The sequence below is a fragment of the Trachypithecus francoisi genome, unplaced genomic scaffold, assembly GCF_009764315.1.
Source record: "Trachypithecus francoisi isolate TF-2019V2 unplaced genomic scaffold, Tfra_2.0 Lachesis_group10, whole genome shotgun sequence".
Taxonomy (NCBI): domain Eukaryota; kingdom Metazoa; phylum Chordata; class Mammalia; order Primates; family Cercopithecidae; genus Trachypithecus; species Trachypithecus francoisi.
Genome location: NW_022681455.1, coordinates 121,766,702 through 121,788,365, shown reverse-complemented (window position 1 = coordinate 121,788,365; position 21,664 = coordinate 121,766,702). Strand labels below are relative to the sequence as shown.

General features: G+C 48.0%; 1 protein-coding gene and 1 non-coding gene across 2 annotated transcripts in view; both read left to right on the top strand.

Moving 5' to 3' along the window:
* The window catches only part of PKD1L2 (polycystin 1 like 2), a 117,785-nt gene extending 100,878 nt beyond the window's left edge, over positions 1-16,907 (top strand). The window contains exons 40-43 of the mRNA XM_033219121.1: positions 4,942-5,152; positions 8,340-8,441; positions 8,943-9,074; positions 16,508-16,907. Coding sequence (XP_033075012.1) covers positions 4,942-5,152; positions 8,340-8,441; positions 8,943-9,074; positions 16,508-16,669 — 607 coding nt within the window. The 3' untranslated portion in view covers positions 16,670-16,907. The remainder of the gene's footprint in view (positions 1-4,941; positions 5,153-8,339; positions 8,442-8,942; positions 9,075-16,507) is intronic.
* On the top strand, positions 11,646-11,752 carry LOC117088822. The gene has a single exon (XR_004439352.1). It is a non-coding gene; the product is annotated as a U6 spliceosomal RNA (small nuclear RNA).
* Positions 16,908-21,664: the final 4,757 nt, after the last annotated feature.

Sequence of the window (21,664 nt, the reverse complement as noted above, 5' to 3'; positions counted from 1 at the left end):
TGGCTGTCTCCTCAGCCACCCAACTCCCCATACTGGCCCCTCTTCCTACAGCTCCATTTGAGGCCCAGGAGTCAGAAGGTGGTTTTGGGATGCTGTGGACGCTCAGGGGATAAAGGGGCACTCCTAGCAGACATAACTCTAGCTGCCACCTAGATTCAGGTGGGAGGCCAGCTGCAAGTGAGTACGATTGGAGATGACTCAGACAAAATAGAACATCTTGTGCAAATCTTCCCAAAACATAGGGCCATGTGGCATCCTGCTTAGGCTCCTCTTGGCCTTTGGGGGAGGCCCTTTGCAAGTATTAGGGCCCCAGTAAGCTCACCTGTGCTCCCGTACACTAAGTGTCCACTATGCGGTAGGCAGGATGTATGCACGTAGGGAAACATCATCAGAATTGATGAAGGTCGATGTTACCATTGCCTCATTTAACAAAGACATTGAGGGCAGGGTGTGGTGGCTCATGCCTATACTCCCAGAACTTCGGGGGGCCGAGGTGGGCAGATCACTTGAGGTTAGGAGACTGAGACCAGCCTGGCCAACACAGTGAGACCCCAACTCTACTAAAAGTGGAAAACTGCTGGGCATGGTGGCTCACGCCTGTGATCCCAGCACTTTGGGAGGCCAAGGCAGGTGGATCATTTGAGGTCAGGAGTTTCAGACCAGCCTGGCTAATATGGTGAAGCCTCATCTCTACTAAAAATACAAAAATTAGCTGAGCGAGATGGCATGCGCCTAAAGTCCCAGCTACTCAGGAGACAGGAGAATCGCCCGAACCTGCTAAGCAGAAGTTGCGGTGAGCTGAGATTGCGCCACTGCACTCCAGCCTGGGTGACAGAGGGAGACTGGGGCTCAAAATAAAAAGACAAAGACGTTGAGGCTCAGAGAGGTCATGTGACTTCCCCAAGGCCACACAGCTAAAATGTGGCAGAGAAGTAATTTAAGCCTAGCTTACGTGGCTCCAGGCTGCCCTCCCTTGCTTGGAATCACTGGGTTTCTTGACTCATTCATTTTATAGATATAGCTAACATGTATTGAGTTATTGCTAAACATCATACACTTTCATAAAAACACCACATTACAAGCACTATCTCATCTCACCTACTTGAATCTTCCTGAGACTTCTAAGAGATGATATTAGCATCATCCTATTTTTTTTTTTTTTGAGACAGACTCTTGCATGATCTCAGCTCACTGCAACCTCTGCCTCCTTGGTTCAAGTCATTCTGCCTCAGCCTCCCCAGTAGCTGGGATTACAGGTGCACACCACCACACCCAGCTAATTTTTGTATTTTTTGTAGAGACGGGGTTTCACTATGTTGACCAGGCTGGTCTCGAACTCCTGACCTTGTGATCCGCCCACCTCGGCCTCCCAAAGTGCTGGAATTACAGGCGTGAGCCACCGCGCCCGGCCTCATCATCTTTTTTTTTTTTTTTTTTGCAAATGAGGAAATCACATGTAATGAGTCTTGGAGAGGTTAAGCTGCATGAAAGGAAAATAAAATCTTGGGGCCCCAATGCACTCTGCCAAAAGGAAAAGAAAAAATAAAGTTAGGCTGAAAGTTGAGTCATGCAAGAATCTGTCTTTCATTTTGTTCGTAAAGAGAGAGCTACAGCTAGAAGGTTAATCTCCACAGGCAGCAGCTCCGTGTTCACCTTATCTTATGTAAAGTGCCCACTTACTGAGCATGAGACAAATACGTCATTGACCATTCCCCTACCTGCTCCTTTCCTCTGGCAACATGTGGATTCAATAATGTCACCAGACCCTCCCTCTCTCCTCTCCAGCCCGCTTTTCCCTGCTTTTCCCTTTTAAGTATTGAAGGCTTCTGGCTGGGCACAGTGGCTCACACCTAATAAAAGAAGCCATAAGCCCTCTTTTATTATTTATGTTTTGAGACGGGGTCTTGCTCTGTCACCCAGGCTGGAGTGCAGTGGTGTGATCATAGCTCAGCTGCTCAGGTAATTTTTTTTTTTTTTTTTGAGACGGAGTCTGGCTCTGTCGCCCAGGCTGGAGTGCAGTGGCCAGATCTCAGCTCACTGCAAGCTCTGCCTCCCGGGTTTACGTCATTCTCCTGCCTCAGCCTCCCGAGTAGCTGGGACTTCAAGCGCCCGCCACCTCGCCCGGCTAGTTTTTTGTATTTTTTAGTAGCGACGAGGTTTCACCGTGTTAACCAGGATGGTTTCAATCTCCTGACCTAGTGATCCGCCCGTCTTGGCCTCCCAAAGTGCTGGGATTACAGGCTTGAGCCACCTCGCCCGGCCTCAGGTAATTTTTAAATTGTTTGTAGAAATGAGGTCTTGCTCTGTTAACAGCCCAAGCTGGTCTTGAACTCCTGTGCTCAAGCGTTCCTTCTGCCTTGGCTTCCCAAAGTGTTGAGATTATAGGCATGAGCCTCCATACCCAGCCAGTCCTCCTTTATGAAGGCAGTTAGTTATATTAAAGCATGGTTCTCAACCTTGGCTATATATGAGAATATGAGAATAACCCCAAGGAGACATTAAAAATACTGAAGCCAGGCTGGGTGCGGTGGCTCATGCCTGTAATCCCAGCACTTTGGGAGGCTGAGGTGGGCGGATCACAAGGTCAGGAGTTCAAGACCAGCCTGGCCAACACGATGAAACCCCGTCTCTGCTAAAAATACAAACATTAGCCGGGCATGGTGACGCGCGCCTATAGTCCCAGCTACTGTGGAGTCTGAGGCAGGAGAATCACTTGCACCTGGGAGGAGGAGGTTGCAGTGAGCCAAGATTGCGCCCCTGCATTCCAGCCTGGGCGACAGAGCCAGACTCCATCTCAAAAATGAAATAAAATAAAAACAAAAGAGGGCTTATGCATTGTTACTGTTTCCACCTAGATAAGCAATTAAATGGCATTAGACGGCATTAGGTCTTCTTTTTTTTTTCTTTTTGAGACAGAGTTTTGCTCTTGTTGCCCAGGCTGTAGTATAATGGCGTGATCTTAGCTCACTGCAACCTCTGCCTCCTGGGTTCACACCATTCTCCTGCCTCAGCCTCCCAAGTAACTGGGACTACAGGCGCCTGCCACAACGTTCAGCCAATTTTCATATTTTTAGTAGAGATGGGGTTTCACCATGTTGACCAGGCTGGTTGTGAACTCCGGAACTCAGGCGATCCACTGGCCTCGGCCTCTGAAAGTGCTGGGATTACAGGTGCGAGCCACCGTGCCCAGCCAGCGTTAGGTCTTTTAAGAGAGATAGGAGAAAGGAGCTGCTGGAGTCAAAGGCAGAAGCAACTGTTTGCACCAGAAACTCCAGTCTGCTCACGGGGAAGGAAGATTCTGGAAGGCAGGAGATTTGGGTAAAAGGATGGTTCTCACTGAAGCCTGGCCTGTACCCAAGGTGGCAAACCCAGTCTGTGCTTCGCATCCCTCTGTGTGGCCCTGTAGAGAGCTGCCCTGAGTGGGTCCAACCTTGGAGGAGAGTACGGGGAAAGCTCTCCAGACCACAGAGCTTCGGGAAGGTAGTGTCACCTTGAGCCTGTTCGAAAAGCCTTCTTCTGTAGAATGGCTAGAAGGCAGGCCTCACAAGTTTTTCTTTTTTCTCTTTTAAGTAATTTCTATTTTTATTATTATTATTTTTTTTTATAGAGACAGGAGTCTCACATTGTTCCCCAGGCTGATCTCAAACTCCTGGCCTCAAGTGATCCTCCTGCCTCAGCCTCCCAATGTGCTGAGATTGTAGGCATGAGCCATCGTGCCTGGCCTCAAATTTTATTTGGGTTCAGGGGGTACATGTGCAGATTTGTTACATGGGTATATTGTGTGATGCTGAGGTTTGGGGTGTGAATGACCTCGATGCCCAAGTAGTGAGCACAGTAGCCAGTAGTCAGTTTTGCAACCCTTGCCTGCCTCCCTCCCAGTCTTGCAGTCCCCAGTGTGTATTGTTTCCATCTTTATGTCCATGATCTAATGTTTAGCTCCCACTTACGAGTGAGAACATGCAATATTTGGTTTTCTGTTCCTGTGTTAATTTGTTTCAGATAATGTCCTCCAGCTGCGTCCATGTAACTGCAAAGGACATGGTTTTGTTCTTTTTTGTGGCTGCAAAGTTTTTCAGTTAACAGGAAATACCTTGTGGCTTCATAAAACTTTTATTTATTTTTATTTATTTTTTATTCTTCAGACAGAGTTTTGCTCTTGTCACCTAGGCTAGAGTGCAGTGTCATGATCTCGCCTTACTGCAACCTCTGCCTCCTGGGTTCAAGCGATTCTCTTGCGTCAGCCTCCTAAGTAGCTGGGATTACAGGCATGTGCCACCACACCTGGCTAATGTTTATATTTTTGCTAAAGACAGGGTTTCGCCATGTTGGCCAGGGCTGGTCCCGAACTCCTGACCTCAAGTGATCTGCACGCCTCAGCCTCCCAAAGTGCTGGCATTACAGGTGTGAGCCACCATACCTGGCCCATAAAACTTTTAAAAACAGATCAGAAAAAAAAAAATGTCTTGAGTCCAACATCTTAGAGAAAATGACTTGTTGATTGGTCTGTTGCCATCTCACTGATAATGATCATAGCTCCCTACAGCTTCAAACCCCTGAATGCAAGTGATCCTCCTGCCTCAGCCTCTTGAGTAGCTAGGATTACCAGTGCACACCATGAACCCCAACTACCATTATCATCTTTGTCACCATCACCATCATCTTCGCCATCATCACCATCATCATCACTGTCATTGTCATTATCACTCTCACACCGTAATTCCCAGCATCCTCCTCCTCCTCCTCCTCATCATCATCACCCCCCTGGGGGAACTGGGACGCCTCTCTTTCCCAGACCTGTTTCTGGACCTGATAGCCTATGAGATAATGATAAAACTAATCCCACATCCTGAAATGCCGATCAGTCTAATCTTGCATCCAGCTGAGTTCCGGCTGAACTGCTCAAGGTCTCTGAGACCCAGCCTTCCCCTTTTGATCCCACAGAGGCATCAGCTTCAGTGAGACAGCAGCAGCCGATGCCGCCCTTGGCTACATCATCGCCTTCCTGGTACTCCTGTCCACAGTGAAGCTTTGGCATCTGCTCAGGTTGAATCCCAAAATGAACATGATCACGGCAGCCCTACGCCGTGCCTGGGGCGACATTTCAGGCTTTATCATTGTCATCCTTACCATGCTCCTGGCTTACTCCATCGCGGTAAGTATCTGCTTTGGGACAAGCTTGGGGCTGGTGTCTGCAGAAGCCAAGGCTAATTGGTGGTGGGAAGTGGACAGTTAGGGTTAGGGAGACCCTGGGAACCCAAGGAAGGTGGTGGCTCTTCTGAGTACAGGGTCTCTTGACTGTGAGCTCATGCACCAGTCTTCTCAAATAGCAAAGGCTGGAGAGCTCAGGTGGGTAGGGTGAGGAGGCATAGGCTCTACTGCTGAAATGGTCCAGGTTCAGGAAGAATTCCTTTCTACCTCTAGACCCCTCCTGGATATGCCAATTCTCCTGGCTTCCCAACTAGTCAGAAGGCACAGGGCTAACTCCTAGATACACACAGAGCACTGCTGCCATGCTGGGGGATGGATGGGACCACCACGTCCTTGAGTTGGGGACGTGAAGGTAGATACAGCCACAAGCCATGCCAGTGCTTGTTGTCCAAGACATGACTCATGAACTTGGGAGGGCAGATGCCACTTCACTTAGCACTTTAACAGTGAGAGCACATTGACAAGCATGGCCCTTTGTGACTAGAAAAACATAAATGAAAACATTAAATTGTTTTGTTTTGTTTCATTTTGTTTTTTTGAGACAGAGTCTTGTTCTGCTGCCCAGGTTGGAGTGCAGTGGCACGATCTAGGCTCACTGTAACCTCCACCTCCCAGGTTCAAGCGATTCTCTTGCCTCAGCCTCCTGAGTAGCTGGGATTACAGGTGTGCACCACCACGCCTGGCTAATTTTGTATTTTTAGTAGGGGCAGGGTTTCACCAAGTTGGTAAGGCTGGTCTTGAACTCTTGACTTCAGGTGATCCACCCATCTTGGCCTCCCAAAGTGCTGGGATTACAGGCATGAGCGACTGTGCCTGGCATTTTTTTTTTTTTTTTGAGACAAAGTCTCACTCTGTTGCCCAGGCTGAAGTACAGTGTCATGATCTCGGCTCACTGCAACCTCTGCCTCCCAGGTTCAAGTGATTCTCCTGCTTCAGCCTCCCGAGTAGCTGGGGCTACAGGCATGTGCCACGACACCCGGCCAATTTTTGTATTTTTGGTAGAAACAGTGTTTTACCATGTTGGCCAAGCTGGTCTCAAACTCCTGACCTCAGGTAATCTGCCCACCTCAGCCCCCCAAAGTGCTGGGATTACAGGCATGAGCCACCGTGCCCAGCCAAAAACATTAAATTTTCAATTCCTTTTTATGATAATGTGAGAAACAAAGACCCTCTTACATCCTGGCCTCCACCACATCCTGATGTCTTTCTAAATACGCCCCGTACTGCCCACCGTGTTCCCATGCGAGCCCTGGCCTTCCCCTCATCTCTGGCCTTTAGCACAATCCTGACCCACACCCTACTCCAGGACCTTCCCCATTCTCACCCTGGCTCCATCCCGTCTCTTGCCTTCCACTCCTTCCCAATCATCCCATCCACCAGCCCATCACATCCTAGTCCCCACTCCACCCCAACCCTCACCCACCTCTGCCTCTCTGTCACCTCAGCCCTGACCGCCTTCCATCCCTGGCCCCACCCCATCTTCCTCTCCCACCCTCGGAAACAGGTGGGGTGCACTGAGGGAGTGATGGGGGTGTGTTCTGGAAAGCTGGAGTCTGTGGTTTTGGTGAAAGCTCCCGTATAAACCCTAATGTGGATTTCTTTAGCCCTCCATGCAGTGTCTGGGCTGCAGGGACATTGCAGTGTCCCATGGGACCAAAAGTCACCAACTCAGAGCCAGAGCTAAGGGCTGCTGGGCCTTCCTCTGACACTGCAGCCCTGGGAAAGTCTTGGGAGTGGGGAGTTGTGGTGAGGGAAAATGCGGTGAGGGGAGGGCCTCCCCTAGGCAGAAGCCTATCATCCGTTCAACCCAGTTCCCCAGAGCGAAGAATTTGGAGCCGCAGAGTGCCCAGTTTCATTGCCAGGTATTTGGGCCACATCTGGGGAACACAGCCAGGCGGCTTAGCAGGTGGCTGCGTGAGTCCCAGAGGCACCCTGGGCACTCCCTCATTCTGATGCACACAAAGATGGGCATCATCAACAGGCTGTGGGCACAACAAAGGTCCTGGACAAGGTCATCCAGGCAGCACTTCCAGAAACATGACACACACATGCACACACATGCACATGGATGCACACACATGCACACATGCACACACATACACTCATGCACACGTATACACATACACATGCCTGTGCACAGGCATGCACATATATACACGCATGCACACACGCACACGTATACACATACACATGCATGTGCACAGACATGCACATATATACACGCATGCACACATGCACACGTATACACATACACATGCATGTGCACAGACATGCACATATATACACACATGCACACATGCACACGTATACACATACACATGCATGTGCACAGACATGCACATATATACACACATGCACACACGCACAGTATACACATACACATGCCTGTGCACAGACATGCACATATATACACACATGCACACACGCACAGTATACACATACACACATACAAATATACACACATACATATGCACACACATAAACACTACACATGGATACACACATACACATAGATACATGCACATATATACACATACATACACACAAGTGCATATGTGTAGATATTGATGGCCACAGGCATACGCATGTACACTCTCAGACACGCGTGTGGCCTTGCACGCACAGACCCACAGAGAGAAACACATGCATGCCATATAGAACCAGTTGTGGACCAGGTGCAGTGGCTCACGCCCATAATCCTAGTACTTTGGGAGGCCAAGGCGGGTGGATCACCTGAGGTCCTGAGTTCGAGGCCAGCCTGACCAACGTGGAGAAACCCTGTCTCTATGAAAAATATAAATTTTAGCCAGACGTGGTGGTGCGTGCCTGTAGTCCCAGCTACTTGTGAGGCTGAGGCAGGAGAATTGCTTGAACCCAGGAGGCGGAGGCTGCAGTGAGCTGAGATCAAACCATTTTACTCCAGCCTGGGTGACAGAGCGAGACTCCGTCTCACAAACAAACAAAAACCAGTTGTGTACGCACACCCACTTGCACACCCCTTTAGGTACAGTAGCTTGACCAGCGCTGCCAGGGCAGTGGCTGACACAGACCACCCACCCCACTGTGAAACAGCAGGTTTTGTGCTCCTTGGCAGCCTCCTTCTCTGTTCATAAGAATTCTTTCCATGACAGTCGAACTTAATATTTGGTTGGAAACTCCGTTCCTACAAAACCCTCTTTGATGCGGCAGAGACGATGATCAGCCTTCAGATGGGAGTCTTCAACTACGAGGAGGTAATGGAGTGAGGGCACAGGTGCTGCTATCTACACTGAGCCTCTATGAAGATAAGAAAAACCACTGCCTGCCCGCCCCGCCCCATGCCATCCCTTGGGCCCATGACCTGGCAAGCATTGGGCAAGTTTGGACAAATAGAAATATTCCCCCTCCCCTAGGTGGACTCCCCTGCCAGAGCCCTCAGCTTGGCCTTGGGACCCCTGCTCACAGAGGAACATCGGACACTGGCTACTCAGGGGAGGGCTGTACGGGGGTCTCCCAAAGGAAACACCCCCTGCCCTGGGCAGAAAGGGCAGCCGTCTTTGGAGGTGGCAGCCGTGGAAAGTGAAGGGCTGCCCATTCCCTCCTGGCCCAGCTCTCTCAGCCCCAGGCAGAGGGGACCTTCCTGGCTCCAGGCTCTGCCTAGCTCTGAGGACCGTTTTCCCTCTGAGGGTTTTCCAGTAGGGGAAGTGGCTGCTGGGACCCAGGACATTCGATGACCCTGGCTTTCTTTCTGACAGGTCCTGGACTATAGCCCAGTGCTTGGCTCCTTCCTCATTGGGTCCTGCATCGTTTTTATGACATTTGTGGTGCTGAACCTGTTTGTCTCTGTCATCCTGGTGGCCTTCGGTGAGGAGCAAAAATACTATCAGGTGAGTTGCTTTGTCCTATTCCTGATCAGTCATCGATGCTGAACTATGAAGAGGCTGGAGCGGCGTTAGACTTTAGAGGACTTGAGAGATCATTGTAGCTCAGAGCCCTCATTTCACAGGAGGGGAAGCTGAGGCATACACAGAGGACATTAATTCCCCAAAATCACAAGCAAGTGAGGGCGGGGGCTGGTGTCAGAGCCAGGCCTCCTGATTCCCAGTTTGGGACTCTGTTCACGACACCAGTGACCTCCACCCTGAGTGCACCTTAGAATCACCTGGGGCCTTTTGGAAACAACAGCTGCCCCACCAGAGACCAACACCAACAGAGACCAACACTAACAGAGACCAACACCAACCAAGACTAATACCAACAGAGACCAACACCAGCAGAGACCAACACCAACAGAGGAGACCAATACCAACCAAGACTAATACCGACTGAGACCAACACCAACAGAGACCAACACCAACGGAGACCGACACCAACCAAGACTAATACCAACCGAGACCAACACCAACAGAGACCGACACCAACCAAGACTAATACCAACAGAGACCAACACCAGCAGAGACCAACACCAACAGAGGAGACCAATACCAACCAAGACTAATACCGACCGAGACCAACACCAACAGAGACCAACACCAACAGAGACTGACACCAACCAAGACTAATACCAACCGAGACCAACACCAACAGAGACCGACACCAACCAAGACTAATACCAACAGAGACCAACACCAGCAGAGACCAACACCAACAGAGGAGACCAATACCAACCAAGACTAATACCAACAGAGACCAACACCAACAGAGACCAATACCAACAGAATCTCTGGGGGAATGAGCCAGCCCTTGGTATATTTAAAGTCTCTTTGGGAAATTTTTTTTTTTTTTTTGAGGTGGAGTTTTTGCTCTTGTTGCCCAGACTGGAGTGCAATGGCACAATCTTGGCTCACTGCAACCTCCACCTCCTGGGTTCAAGCAATTCTCCTGCCTCAGCCTCCCAAGTAGCTGGGATTACAGGCACCGGCCACCACACTCAGCTAATTTTTTTGTATTTAGTAGAGACAGGGTTTTACCACGTTGGTCAGGCTGGTCTTGAACCCCTGACCTCAGGTGATCCACCAACCTCGGCTTCCTAAGTGCTGGAATAACAGGCGTGAGCCACCACACCCAGCCCTCTCTTTGGGTAATTTTAATGTTAATGAACAGTCAAGGTCGAGAATGCATACTACGCTCCAAAACCTCAACCCACGTCTTCATGGCTCAGAGGGCAGCAAGCTGGGCACTCACAGTCAACCTCACACCCATTTTTTTTTTCACAGAAAAAAAAAATACAAATTTTTATTTCTACTAAACTCTCACTTAACACAGAACACTTTCTGACCAAATATGTGGAGATTTTCTCCACACACCAAGCAATTCTCCAGTCGGCCTGCTGGACTCCCTGCAGGAAGAGGGATATGAGCACATAGACTGCAGATTAATAACAGCCACCAGCACCACCCACAGAGCACTCTCTTCACAATGGAAGTTGTGCTGAAGGCTTCGTACATTTTATTTAATCCTCAAAACAGCTCGGTGAAGTAGGTATAATTATTCACAACTTACAGAGAAGGAAGCCAAGGCTCACAGAGTTGAAATCATTTACCTAGAACCACAGAGCTAGAAAGCAGGAAAGGTGGAATTTCAACCTGGGTCTGTCTGACTTGGATGTATGGTTTTGTTTTGTTTTTTTTCCTGACCTTCTGGAGGTATAGCTGTGTGAAGGGTGACATATTATGCAGCTCACCCTTCCTATCCCAATTAAAAGGTTCTTTCAATCTGTATGCCTAAGCCAGATGTGGTGGCACACACCTGCAGTCCTAGCTACACAGGAGGCTGAGGTGGGAGGATCACTTGAGCCCAGGAGGTGGAGGCTGCAGTGAGCTGTGATCATGCCACTGCACTCCAGTCTGGGTGACAAAACAAGATCCTGTCTCAAAAGAAAAAAAAGGAAAAATCTGCATGTCTAACAAAGAAACCCTTAAGACACTCTTCTTTGAATTTTTCCATTTCTATACAAGAGTAACAATTTGGTATTGTTGTTTTTCTAAACCGCAAAAGATTTCTTAAAGGTGACATACTCCATCATGTTAAAGGATCATTTTAAAGAGTTATTTTTCCTGGAAACCAGGAAATTATTGCCCATAGGATTCAAGAATGCTAAGAATGCTGCCCCTCCTCTGTTGCTAAATGGTCTCTGGTACACTTGTAACGTGTGTCCCGGATCCGTGTTTGGAAAGGAAACACAAATTTTTACTTCTACTAAACTCTCACTAAACACAGAACACTTCTGTGACCAAATGTGTGGAGATTTTCCCCACACACCAAGCAATTCTCCAGCAGACACCAACTGGGTATCTTATACCGACTGGGCATCCCTAATCCAAAAATCAGAAATCCAGAATGCTCCAAAATCCAAAATTGTATGCATGCTCACATGAGGTGACACATGGAAAATTCCACACATAACTACTTAATACAAACTTTATTTCATGCACAAAATTATTGAAAATACTGAGCCAGTGTTCACTTCAGCAGCACATATGCTAAAATCAGAATGCTACAGAGAAGATCAGCATGACCCCTGTGCAAGGAGGTCATGCAAATTTATGAAGTGTTTCGTATTTTAAATTTTAAAATACAAAAGTATATACTGGGCTGGGCCCGGTGGCTCATGCCTGCAATCCCAGCACTTTGGGAAGCTGAGACAGGAGAATCATTTGAGGCCAGGAGTTCAAGACCAGCCTGGGCAATATAGCAAGATCCTATCTGTACAAAAAATACAAAAATTTGCTGGGCCTGGTGGCATGTGCCTCTTGTTCTAGCTACTGGGGAGGACAGCTTGAGCCCAGGATGCAGTAAGCCATGATCACACCACTGCTCTCCAGTGGGTATGACAGAGCAAGACCCTACCTCTAAAAAATAAATAAATAAAAATTAGAAATACATGTTGTATAAAATGACCTCCAGGCTATGTGTATAAGGTGTATATAAACATAAATACATTTCCTGTTTAGTCTTAGGTCCCATTCCCAAGATACCTCATTATGTAAATTCCAAAATCTGAAAAAAGTCTGGAACACAAAACACTTGTCATCCCAAGCATTTCGGATGAGGGATACTCAACCTGTATAACAACTATTTACATAGCATTTACATTGTGTTAAGTATTTTTTTTTTTTTTTTTTTTTTTTTTTGAGACGGAGTCTCGCTCTGTCGCCCAAGCTGGAGTGCAGTGGCCGGATCTCAGCTCACTGCAAGCTCCGCCTCCCGGGTTCACACCATTCTCCTGCCTCAGGCTCCCGAGTAGCTGGGACTACAGGCGCCCGCCACGTCGCCCGGCTAGTTTTTTGTACTTTTTGGTAGAGACGGGGTTTCACCGTGTTAGCCAGGATGGTCTCGATCTCCTGACCTTGTGATCTGCCCGTCTCGGCCTCCCAAAGTGCTGGGATTACAGGCTTGAGCCACCGCGCCCGGCCTACATTGTGTTAAGTATTATAAGTACTTAATGGTACTTATAGATGATGACTTAAAGTATACAAGAGAATGTGTGTGGGTTATATGTAAATATTATGGCTTTTTTTTAAAATCAGAGACTTGACCATCTGAGAATTTTCTAGTGACCTGCCCCATCCTGAAGCTATCTAGGGGCCTGCCCTAAGTCACTCATTAGCAAAAACTCAGGTGTCATAAAAGAGGGCTCATTATGAATAGCAGAAGACACTCCTGTTAGTAAATTCTAAGGATTTCAGGAGCTCTGTGACAGGAACCAAGGTCAAAGACCAAATATGGTTCATATTATACCACAATGCCTTTGTCCTGCAAAAAGGTTTGATATAGGCCGGGTGCGGTGGCTCAAGCCTGTAATCCCAGCACTTTGGGAGGCCGAGACGGGCGGATCACGAGGTCAGGAGATCGAGACCATCCTGGCTAACACCGTGAAACCCCGTCTCTACTAAAAAATACAAAAAACTAGCCGGGCGAGGTGGCGGGCGCCTGTAGTCCCAGCTACTTGGGAGGCTGAGGCAGGAGAATGGCGTAAACCTGGAGGTGGAGCTTGCAGTGAGCTGAGATCTGGCCACTGCACTCCAGCCTGGGCGGTAGAGCGAGACTCCGTCTCAAAACAAAAAAAAAAAAAAAAAAGGTTTGATATATTAAAAACAATTTTGTGGTGTTGGGGAAATATTTTCATTTTAGCAAGGAAGCAGAGAGCATTGCTAGGTCTGATGCCCAGGTACTCCAACTGTACCTTAATTTGGAGATGCAATTAGGTAGCCACCTTTAATTAAAGTTACTTGATCAGAGTGGGTTCCTTCTACCAGAAGACTGAACTTGTCCATTGTAAATAAATTATATTTTTAACAATGAAGATACATTTCACATGCCATAAAATTAACCACTTTAAATCATACAATTAAATGTTTTTTAGTATATTCACAGAGTTGTGGAAACATCATCACTAATTCCAGAATATTTTCTTTCTTTCTTTTTTTTTTTTTTGAGACAGAGTCTTGCTCTGTCGCCCAGGCTGGAGTGCAGTCGTGTGATCTTGGCTCACTGCAACCTCTGCCTCCCCAGTTCAGGTGTTTCTTCTACCTCAGCCTCCCGAGTAGCTGGGATTATAGGTGCCCACCACCACACCCAGCTAATTTTTTGTATTTTTAGTAGGGACGGGTCTTACCATGTTGGCCAAGGTGGTCTCGAACTCCTCATCTCAGGCGATCGGCTAACCTCGGCCTCCCAAAGTGCTGGGATTACAAGTGTGAGCCACCGCAGCTGGGCCCAGAACATTTTCAATACCACAAAGAAGCCCCCTACCTATTAATAATCACCTCCCATATCCAGGCCTCCAGCCCCTGGCAACGACTCATCTACATTCTATTTCTTTGGATTTACCTATTCTGGAAATTCATATTCATATAAATGGGCTCGTACAATACGTGGCCTTTTGTGTCTGGCTTATTTCATTTAGCATCATGTTTTCAAGATTCATCCATGCCGTAGCATGAATCCACGTGTCATTCCTTTTTACGGCTGAGTCATATTCCTTTGTGTGGGTGTGACAACAATGTGCTTATCCGTTCCTCAGCTGACGGGCATTTGGGTTGTTCCTGTATTTTGGCTTTTATAAACAATGCTGCTATGAACATTTGTGGTCAGGATTTCCTATGGACATATGTTTCTACTTCTCTTGGGCATATACCTGGAAGTGAAATTTTTGGGTTACACAGGAACTCTTTGTTTGAAGACCTGCCACACTGTTTTCTGAAGCAGCTGTACCATGTTAGATTCCCAGCAGCAATGCGCAGGACCTTTGTACATAAATTCTTCTGTCTGTTTGTTTGCTCGCTTGCTTTTGAGAAAGGGGCTTGCTCTGTCACCCAGGCTGGAGTGCAGTGGTGCAATCTCGGCCCACTGGAATGTCGGCCGCTCGGGCTCAAGTCATCCTCCCACCTCAGCCTTCCCAGTAGCTGGGACTGCACCACGCCTGTTTTTTTTTTTTTTTTTTTTTTTTGGTAGAGATGGGGTTTCCCCGTGTTGGCTGGCCTGGTCTCAAATTCCTGGGCACAAGCGACCCACCTGCCTCAGCCTCCCACAGTGCTGGAATTATAGGTGTGAATCATCACACTGGCCTGATTTTTAAACTTTTTTTTTTTTTTTTTTTTGAGATGGAGTTTTGCTCTTGTTGCCAGCCTGGAGTGCAGTGGCACAGTCTCGGCTCACTGCAACATCTGCCTCCTAGATTCAAGCAATTCTTCTGCCTCAGCCTCCCAAGTAGCTGGGATTACAGGCATGTGCCCAGCACGCCCAGCTAATTTTGCATTTTTGGTAGAGACGGTGTTTCACCATGTTGGTCAGGTTGGTCTTGAATTCCTGACCTCAGGTGATCCACCCACCTCAGCCTCCCAAAATGCTGGGATTACAGGTGTGGGCCATCATGCCTGGCCGTGATTTTAAAAATTATTTGTAGAGGTGGGGTCTCCCTATATTGCCCAGGATGGCCTCAGATTCCTAGAATCAAGTAATCTTCTCATCTTGGCCTCCCAAAATCCTGGGATTACAGACATAAGCCCCCGTGCTCAGCCTGTACATAAATTCCACCCCAGCCTCTGTTGGCGTGGTAAAGGGCATTTTCTGACCAGTTTACTGAACATGCCTGTTTGGTACCTACATCCCTTATGTGACATCTGCCATTCCTGTTTCCTAAAAGTTGTTCTTTCTTTGCTTTAAGTCACTCTTAAATATGTATCTATGGTTGAGAAGTGTCCGGAGAGAAACACCTATTGAGTTTTTCATTCCCAGAACTTCCTCCCATACCAGGCCAGGCCAGAGGATAAACACAGCAAGCAGAAGGAATAATAATAAAGAACTCAAGGGCCGGGCGTGGTGGCTCGCGCCTATAATCCTAGCACTTTGGGAGGCCGAGGTGGGTGAATCACCTGAGGTCAGGAGTTTAAGACCAGCTCCATCAACATGGTGAAACCCTGTCTCTACTAAAAATACAAAAATTAGCTGGGCATGGTGGTGGGTGCCTGTAATCCCAGCTACTCAGGAGGCTGAGGCAGGAGAATCGCTGGAATCCGGGAGGCAGAGGCTGCAGTGAGCCGAGATTGAACCACTGCACTCCAGCCTGGGTGACAGAGCCAGACTCTGTATCAAAAAAAAAAAAAAAAAAAAAAGAACGAAAGGAGCCACCACCAACACTCTGACCTAGAGGAAAAGGGGAGGCGCTCATCTCAGAAGGGGGCCCACGTGCTGTTTAACTTCAGGGTCACCTGCCCAGCCGAGGCTTACTCTGTGCTGGCTTGGGAATTTGAAATGTTGCAGTGAAAACCCAGTCATCCTCAACAGAGAGGAGAGGGACCTCCTGAGGATAAAGGATGGAGCACACACCCTTGGGATTCCCAGAGGGAGGCCTTCCCACCCTAAAAAAGCTCTGAACAGTGAAGGGACCTAGGTTGGGACCAAAGTGGACAAGAAAACTGATTTCGGCTGGGCACGATGCCATGGCTCAAGCCTGTCATCATCCCAGCACTTTGGGAGGCCAAGGCAGGCGGATCACTTGAGGTCAGGAGTTTGAGACCTGCCTGGCCAACATGGTAAAACTCTCTCTCTACTAAAAATACAAAAATTAGCCTGGCTTGGTGGCAGGCGCCTGTATTCCCAGCTACTCAGGAGGCTGAAGTAGGAGAATCGCTTGAATCCGGGAGACAGAGGTTGCAGTGAGCCGAGATTGCGCTACTGCACTCCAGCCTGGACGATAGAGCGAGACTCCATCTCAAATAAATAAATAAATAAATAAAAACTGTGATTTCCCCTTAGAAAGAAAAACCCCCAGAGAAGATGGTTCTGTGTACATTGCTTGGTTCTTTCTCTCTTGCAGCTGTCGGAGGAAGGGGAGATCGTAGATTTGCTGCTGATGAAAATATTCAGTTTCCTGGGCATTAAGTGTAAGAGAGAGGAGCCTGAAAGCAGCAGGGAGCAGCCTGGGTCCCTGTCCCAGACTCGCCGCTCTCAACCAGCACAAGCTTTGCCCAAGGTCTAAGGTGTTCGTTTACATGCCACCATCTATGAGTGGGGACGCCCAGGGCCTCGGACCTGCGCTTACCAGCAACTCTGTAGTCTCTCTAGGTCATAGCTTTTGTGTCCATCGAAGAATTACCAAGCCCAGCAAGTAAAAAAAATTAGAATAACAGAGACATGTATAAAATTGCCAATACTATGAGAACTTCTTTGTTCAAATGTATTTCCTCTTATTAGAAATAAAACAAATATTACCTGGAGTTTGGAAAAACAATTTCCTCCACAGACTAATTATTTCGTCTTTTTGGTCCATTGGGGATTGCTTTTGAATGACTCTAGTTCAGGGCTTCTCAAACTGTCTGAGAGATGCTAATGGATGCTGTGTTAGTTTCCCAGAACAAAGTATCACAAACCGAGTAGCTTAAAACAACAGAAATGTATTCTGTCCCGGCTCTGGAGCCTGGAAGTCTGCAATCAAGATGTTAGCAGTGGCCGGGCACGGTGGCTCATGCCTTTAATCCCAGCACTTTGGGAGGCTGAGGCGTGCAGATCACTTGAGGCCAAGAGTTCGAGAGCAGCCTGGCCAACATGGTGAAATCCTGTCTCTACTAAAAATACAAAAATTAGCCAGGTGTGATGGTAGACACCTGTAGTCCCAGCTACTCAGGAGGCTGAGGCAGGAGAATCGCTTGAACCTGGGAGGCGGAGGTGGCAGTGAGTCTAGGTGGCACCGCTGTACTCCAGCCTGGGTGACAGAGCAAGACTCTGTCTCACAAAAAAAAAAAAAAAAGAAAAGAAAAGAAGGAAAAAACATGTTAGCAATGCCATGCTCCCTCTGAGGGCTGTAGGGAAAAATCCTTCTTGCCTCTTCCAGCTTTTGGTGTTGGCCAGCAAGCCTTGGTATCCCCCAGCTTCTAGATGCATCACTCCCAGATGGGAAGAAGCTTGCTGACAGCCTGTGTTCCTTCTCCTCTTCTCAGGACAACAGCCATATTGGATTAGGGGCCCACCCTAGTCAAGGGTGACCTCATCTGAACTAAGTATAATACATCTGCAGGGATCCTGTTCTCCAATATGGTCACATCTGAAGAACTGGGACTTAGGACTTTGGCATATCTCTTTAGGAGCCACAGTTCAATCCAGAACAGGTGTCATTCCTCCAAAAATATTTCTGGGTCAAATAAATATGGGGAATACTGGGTTATAAAAGTTTTCTGTTTTTGTTTGTTTGTTCAAGATAGGGTCTTGCTCTGTTGCCCAGGCTGAAATGCAGTGGCATGATTTCAGCTCACTGCAACCTCTGCCTCCCGGGATCAAGTGGTTCTTGTGCCTCAGCCTTCCCAGCATCTGGGACTATAGGCACACAAAACCATAGCTGAGTAATTTTTGCGTTTTTTTGTAGAGATGGGGTTTCACCATGTTAACCAGGCTGGTCTTGAACTCCTGGCCTCAACTGATCTGCCCACCTAGGCCTCCCACAGTGCTGGGATTACAGGCGTGAGCAATTGCACCCAGTCTATTGTACTGTTATAAGAGGAAAAGATGTCTATCAGCTCAAAGAGATGAATGAGCCCGTCTCAAAACACCTGGAAGAATAAACCACCTGCAATTTTCCGGTGCTTATACTAAATGGGCAATGAGATGACCTTTAAAATCTCAAACCAGGAGGTTACAAAGATTATTAGGTTGAAACAGAAAAAAAATTTTGACTGTCTTCAATGCTTTTTACCCAAAAAAAGCACACCTTGTATTTTTTGGTGGAAGGGCCTGTTTGTAGCACATATGTTGATGCTGATGTGTGATCTTTTTCTTTCCATCGTGAGTTAGTGGAGCTGAGAATAAATATGTTAGGGTGTAAGTGGCTTGATGCTGCACTGGCTTGTAATGAAACAACAATAGAAAACAAAATCTTGACATCAGAGAAGATAGCCAAGATCTGTAGGGCAGCGTAGACCAGTGTGATCCAGTCAATGAAGGCAAGTGGAGCAGAGCTTAAGAGCAGTTGCTGGCTGGGCACAGTGGCTCATGCCTGTAATCCCCGCACTTTGGGAGGCCAAGGGGGCAGATCGCTTGAATACAGGAGTTCAAGACCACACTGGGCAACATAGCAAGACCCTGTCTCTACAAATTAAAAAAAAAAAACTAGCTGAGCATGGTGCTGCACTCCTGTAGTCCCAGCTACTCAGGAGGCTAATGTGGGAGGATCATCTGAGCCTGAGATGTAGAGGCTGCAGTGAGCCGTGATTGTGTCACTGCCCTCCAACCTGGGCAACAGAATGAGACCTCATCTCAAAAAAAAAAAAAAAAAGGCCAGGCGCAGTGGGTCATGCCTGTAATCCCAGCACTTTGGGAGGCTGATGCAGGCAGTTCATGAGGTCAGGAGTTTGAGAACAGCCAGGCCAACATAGTGAAACCCTGTCTCTACTAAAAATACAAAAATTAGCCGGGCATGGTGGCGCGTGCCTGTACTCCCAGCCACTCAGGAGGCTGAGGCAGGAGAATCGTTTGAACCTGGGAGGCAGAGATTGCAGTAAGCCAAGATCACGCCACTGCTTTCCAGCTTGGGCGACGGAGCTAGACTTTGTCTCAAAAAAACAAAAAAGAGAACAATTGCTTTCTAATCAGCATAGAGGCCAAGGTCTACTACTGCTACCTAGGAGCTACTTAAGCCACGAAACGCCTCCCTGATCCCACTGCTGGGAAGTGCCTTAACCTCTGAGTCTCATCTATGAAATAAGCGTAACACCTGCCAGAAAGCGGTTTGGAGAGGATTAAAAAGATGTTTGCATAGTGCCAAGCACATAGCAAAGGCTCAATAGATGGGAATGATTTGCTCAGAGAAAAGTGGGCATGACGGCCCTTGCAAGCCACTGCACAGATGTGGTGGCAACCCTAAGTTCATAGCAGGGCAGAAGCTCAGTGCAATAACATATGGGCTCCCCAAACACACACACACACACTGCACGGTGTGCACCCTGTGGTCCTGTTTGAGGTGTTTGAACAAGAACAACTCCATATTGAATATGGGCTGGGCAAAATGAGGCTGAGACCTGGTGGGCTGCATTCCCAAGAGGTTAGGCATTGTTTTTCTTTTTCTTTTTTTTCTGAAGCAGAGTCTCGCTCTGTCACCCAGGCTGGAGTGTAGTGGTGTGATCTCGGCTCACTGCAACCTCTGCCTCCCAGGCTCAAGTGATTCTCGTGCCTCAGCCTCCTGAGTAGCTGGGATTACAGGCACCTGCCACCACGCCTGGCTAAATTTTGGATTTGTAGTAGAGACGGGGTTTCTTCATGTTGGCCAGGTTGGTCTCAAACTCCTGATCTCAAGTGATTCACCTGCCTCGCTTAGTCACAGGATGAGCTAGGGTTGGCACAAGATACAGGTCATAAAGGCCCTGTGGATAAAATAGGATGCGGTAAAGAAGTCGGCCAAAACTCACCAAAACCAAGATGGCGACCTCTGGTAGGCCTCACTGCTCAGTATACGCTAATTATAATACATTAGCATGTTAAAACAACACTCCCACCGGTGTCATGACAGTTTACAAACGCCATGACAACGTCCAGAAGTTACCCTATAGTCTAAAAAGTGGAGGAACCCTTAGTTCTAGGAAATCCCTGCCCCTTTTCTGGAGAATTCTTGAATAATCCACCCCTTGTTTAGCATAAAATCAAGAAATAACTATTAAGTATACTCAGTTGAGCAGCCATACTGCTGCTCTGTCTACGGAGAAGCCATTCTTTTTTTCCCTTACTTCTCTAATAAACGTGCTTTCACTTTATAGACTCACCCCAAATTCTTTCTCGCATGAGGTCCAAGAGCCCTCTCTTGGGGTCTGGGTTGGGAGCCCTTTCTGGTAACAGTACTAAAGGTGTGTGTGGAGCTTAAGGTGTTTTTCACAATAGTATTTATTTGCTGACTCATGGCTACTGTATAAAATCTGTGTTAAAAGTGAGGTATTTCCCAGAACCTAATTTTTTTCTGACTTCTTGGATTGGGATGATGACTTCGGTTTTTCTCAGAAGGCTTTGGTCACACGGCTGGCTGATGAAACAAGCAGTTGTGCACACTGGGTCTCAGCTTTCTGCGTTTTGAATATTTCTGCATTAGTGACTGGCTTGGGTCCAGTCTCTACCAAGAAGCCACTTCTGACCCTTGGACAAGCCTTTATTCCTCTTTAAGTAAGCTTCTGGATTCTGCCGGTCCTGTTTGGGGTCCCTGGGACTCTTTGAGACAAGAACGATACAGAGTGGTTGCAGGAGAATAGAAACTTCCAGGCTGCAGTTCTACCTAACAAAAGGAAACTGTTGAGATAGCTACACAAGCTATGGGCTGATAAGACCCTGAAAAACCAGTGTGTGGGCTAAGTTGGCTAAAACCAACTGGACCCAACGTGGCGCTGGCTTTGACCTAGGCTTCACCTGGTACTCATTAACATACTAAGTCACACACCCACTGGCACCATGACAATTCCGGGAACACCCATATTTGGTGTAAAAATGGGTGGCACCACAGTTCTGAGAAGTCTCCACCTTATTCCAGAAACCTTCGTGCATATCCATTTCTTAAAGAAACCCATAAAGATGGAAATCCCAAGCCCCGTTGTGTGGCCCTCTCTTGAGTCCGCCCTTTCTTGAGTGTGTACTTTGCAGTAAATCTCTGTCCTTTCACGATTTTCCGACTTGTTCTTGAATTCCTTCGTGTGGTGGTGAAACTACCTTTGCAAAATTATGCCTGAGACAGTGAAACAGATCCACATGTGGAAAGGAAACCACGCCTGGGGCTAGGCCACGCCCCCTCCTCCGGAGAGCCCAGTCATACGTGGGCCCGCCGCGCTAGTCCCCGCCCCTCAGGGCTGCCTCTTCCGGGCCTCCCGGTATTCCCCCATGTCCACGCCCCTCTTGCGCTTCGCCGTATCCGAGGTCGCGCCAGGCCCTGGAGTCTTCGGCCTGCGCGCGCTGGCCAATCAGACCCTGCCTCGCCCCCTCGCCTGGGAGTCTCCGCCCTCCGCGCTCTGCC